Here is a 3,106-nt window from a genome sequence, read left to right as displayed (position 1 = left end):
CCTACTTTTTATCTTAGCCTGCTTGGCACACCTTCCTCATTCCTGAAGAAGGGCTTATGCCCGAAATGTTGATTCTCCTGCTCCTTGGATGCTGCCTGACCTGCTGCGTTTTTCCAGCAACACATTTTTCAGCTCTGGTCTCCAGCATCTGCAGTCCTCACTTTCCCCCTGTCTTAAATACACTCAATAACTTGGCTTCCACAATCTTCTGCAGCAATGAGTTTTACAGATTCACCACCCTCCAGCTGTCGAAATTCCTCCTCCTTTCAGTTGTAAAGGGTCATGCCTTCACTCTGAGGCTGTGCCCTTGGGTCCTAGGGCCTCCACAAGTGGAAAGATCTGCATGTCCGCTCTATCCAAGCCTCTCAGTATTTTGTAAGTCTCAGAGAAGTCCCAGCCTTCTAAACACCATCAAGTGCGGACACATGGTCCTCAAACCCCCACACCTCATATGACGTGCCCTTCATTCCCAGGATCATTCTTGTAAACCTCCTCTGGACCCCCCTCCAAGCCCAGCACATCCTTCTTTATAATTGGAGCCCAAAACTGCTCACAATATTCCACATTCAGAGGATATCATGAATGGTGACAGTAACAAATCAGGAGCTTACAATTGTTCCACTATTGCCTCTAACTATCTCAGCTTATGTTACTATTAACAAATCTCACTGATTATTTGATGCAGTGATTTTAATCTTTTTGGGCTAACATTTATCATCATTCCAAATACTACATTTTGTTAGTGACTAATAATACGCAAATAGTCATTTCAAAGCTTTAGAAAAACAATGCCATTACCAGGAATTTCTGGGATCAAATTTGTGCAATATATTGTAGTTGCTCTAAAACTACACAACTCATCTACCTTCTCAGTTTAATACCTTAGAATGGTATGATCAATACTATGAAGAATATCTAGACTGTGAATTGGAAGGGGAATTTGTTTTCCATTTTCATTAAAACAGAGCAAGTAAATGACTGTTGATATTATTAGGCAAATGTTAAATGTGATTATTTAACAGTCTTGTCTGCAGGAATTATTTTGTTAAAGTAGTACTGATGTTTGGAAATATAGCAAATGCATTATTTAATTCCACACAGAGGTTTGTTCTGCTTGAACCATGTGAATTCAGTCATAATGGCAGACCTGTGTGTTTCTTCATCTTTTGGACTTCTCTGCCTGATGGCAAGTCCTTGGTGACTATTTGCTGAACCATGGCAAAATGACATTTTTTTCACTACAGGGTAGGGCAAGGAGGCGGATCCTGAGCAGTGTTCTTACTAATGTTTTCTTCTCTGTGGACACTCAGAGCAGTTACACGCGCACACAGCCACACATCTTGGAAGGAATGTTGGTCCTGATGCAACCTTAGTGCGAATAATAATCTAATCTTGTGCTTTTGGTATTAATCTGATTCACACACAAATAGTCCAGCCAACCGAGCCAACTGCCCTCCTTCCCTGTTTGTTGACTGGCCATGAACTAAAGCAGCCTTACGAATAATATTTGATCTTGAATCATGATCTGCCTTAAAAAGTTCGAAACATATAAAAGAAACATAAGAATTGAGTCATGCTATTAGTTAGCCACAAGATTCATTTTTCAAATCATAATGCAGACAATTTATGGGTTTAACTAGCACTACTTATCTGAGGAGTTATGTATCAGGACTCCAAACTGTAAACACAACTGACACTTGTATCTTATATGAGCAATCAGTCTTTGTCATGACAGGCTATGATGTTTCCATATCCCTTCATCTCCCTTTCTTATATCCACCTGCACAGTCTACTCTTAGATGTTGACATAATTTCTGTCTGAACACCTAATCCTGGGAAGTTAATTCCACATTCTCTCGTCCTTTTGTCAGAAGACACTTCTCATACTCTCTTGTATTTAATCTTGTATCTATGGCATTCATTCCTGACCTCTCAACTACTGGAAATAGTTTGCTATTAAATTCCTTGGAGTTTGCAATGATTCCATCTGTATTTAAATGTTGTCCCATAGCCTGGGGAGGACACCACTGCCTCTTATTTGAAATTGTGTCATGAGATTTTTTTACATTTATGGAGGAAGGTAGGCAGAAGATCAGTTTAACAGCTGAACAGAAAGACAACAGTGTGATACTCCCTCAGCATTGGACAGGAACATCCTACCTAGATCTTGTGCTCAAGTTTCTGAAGTGAAACTTGAACTGACAACTTTCCAACCCAAAAGGCAATAGGTATTACTGATTATGTCTTATTACACCATAGGACTGCAGTCAAATTTATGCTTGCTATACAAACTCAGCAAGCTTTGATTTATTACCTGGTATGTCTACTTCAAGGAGAGACAGTAACTTCGTCAGAAATATAGGGATCCAGCATAGGGCATCAGTGAACACGATGAAGAAAAAGCGTTTTGCAATGGCTACCTCTCTAGAGAAAAGGCTCCTCTCGGCCGACTGTGCTCCTGTTTTGTGGATTGAATAAAACATGCTGGTGTAGGAGAAGACAATGATGATGAAAGCAAGTAAGTTCAAACCTAGAAGGGGAAAAAAAGGCAGCATAACTAGTCAAACGCCTGGAGAGGCTTAAGACCAACTATATCTCAAGGAACAAATATCCCCTTCCCCCAGTAAACCCATGTTATCACTTCTGAGACATAAGAGAGCAAAGATTTGACAATAGGAAGCATGCACAGGTATAGGTCACAGAGTACATCGCCTAGCAAAGAACAATGATGACAAGAAATATGAACCAACAGTAGCTCAGTATAATTATTTAAACCGAAGAAGATTTATAAGAATGGTTCTACTCTCTGTTTAGTGAGACATTGTAAGAGAGGAAGAGTGTAAAGGTACTTAGCCAGAACCAGAAATTTGCATCTGCTCCACCCAGGAATGGAAGTCATCACCCACTCTGCCCACAGTTTCACTTGCACTAAACTCCAGGTCTAGTCACCGCCCCCTTAGTACTGCTGTCTTCCATCTGGGCCCACCCAACTCTGCAATCCCCACTCTGATCCTACACCACTCAGTGCTGCAATCTCCACTCTGGGCCTATCCCATTCACTCCTGCAATCCCCACTCTGGTCCTACCCCACTCACTCCTGCAATCC

At 41.1% G+C, this 3,106-nt stretch overlaps 1 protein-coding gene across 1 annotated transcript in view; it reads right to left on the bottom strand.

Moving 5' to 3' along the window:
• The window catches only part of rxfp2l (relaxin family peptide receptor 2, like), a 106,670-nt gene that overhangs the window by 2,727 nt on the left and 100,837 nt on the right, over positions 1–3,106 (bottom strand). The window contains exon 17 of the mRNA XM_043705268.1: positions 2,315–2,530. Coding sequence (XP_043561203.1) covers positions 2,315–2,530 — 216 coding nt within the window. The remainder of the gene's footprint in view (positions 1–2,314; positions 2,531–3,106) is intronic.

This window comes from Chiloscyllium plagiosum, chromosome 15 (assembly GCF_004010195.1).
Source record: "Chiloscyllium plagiosum isolate BGI_BamShark_2017 chromosome 15, ASM401019v2, whole genome shotgun sequence".
NCBI classification, from domain to species: domain Eukaryota; kingdom Metazoa; phylum Chordata; class Chondrichthyes; order Orectolobiformes; family Hemiscylliidae; genus Chiloscyllium; species Chiloscyllium plagiosum.
This window is presented reverse-complemented; position numbering and strand designations above follow the sequence as displayed.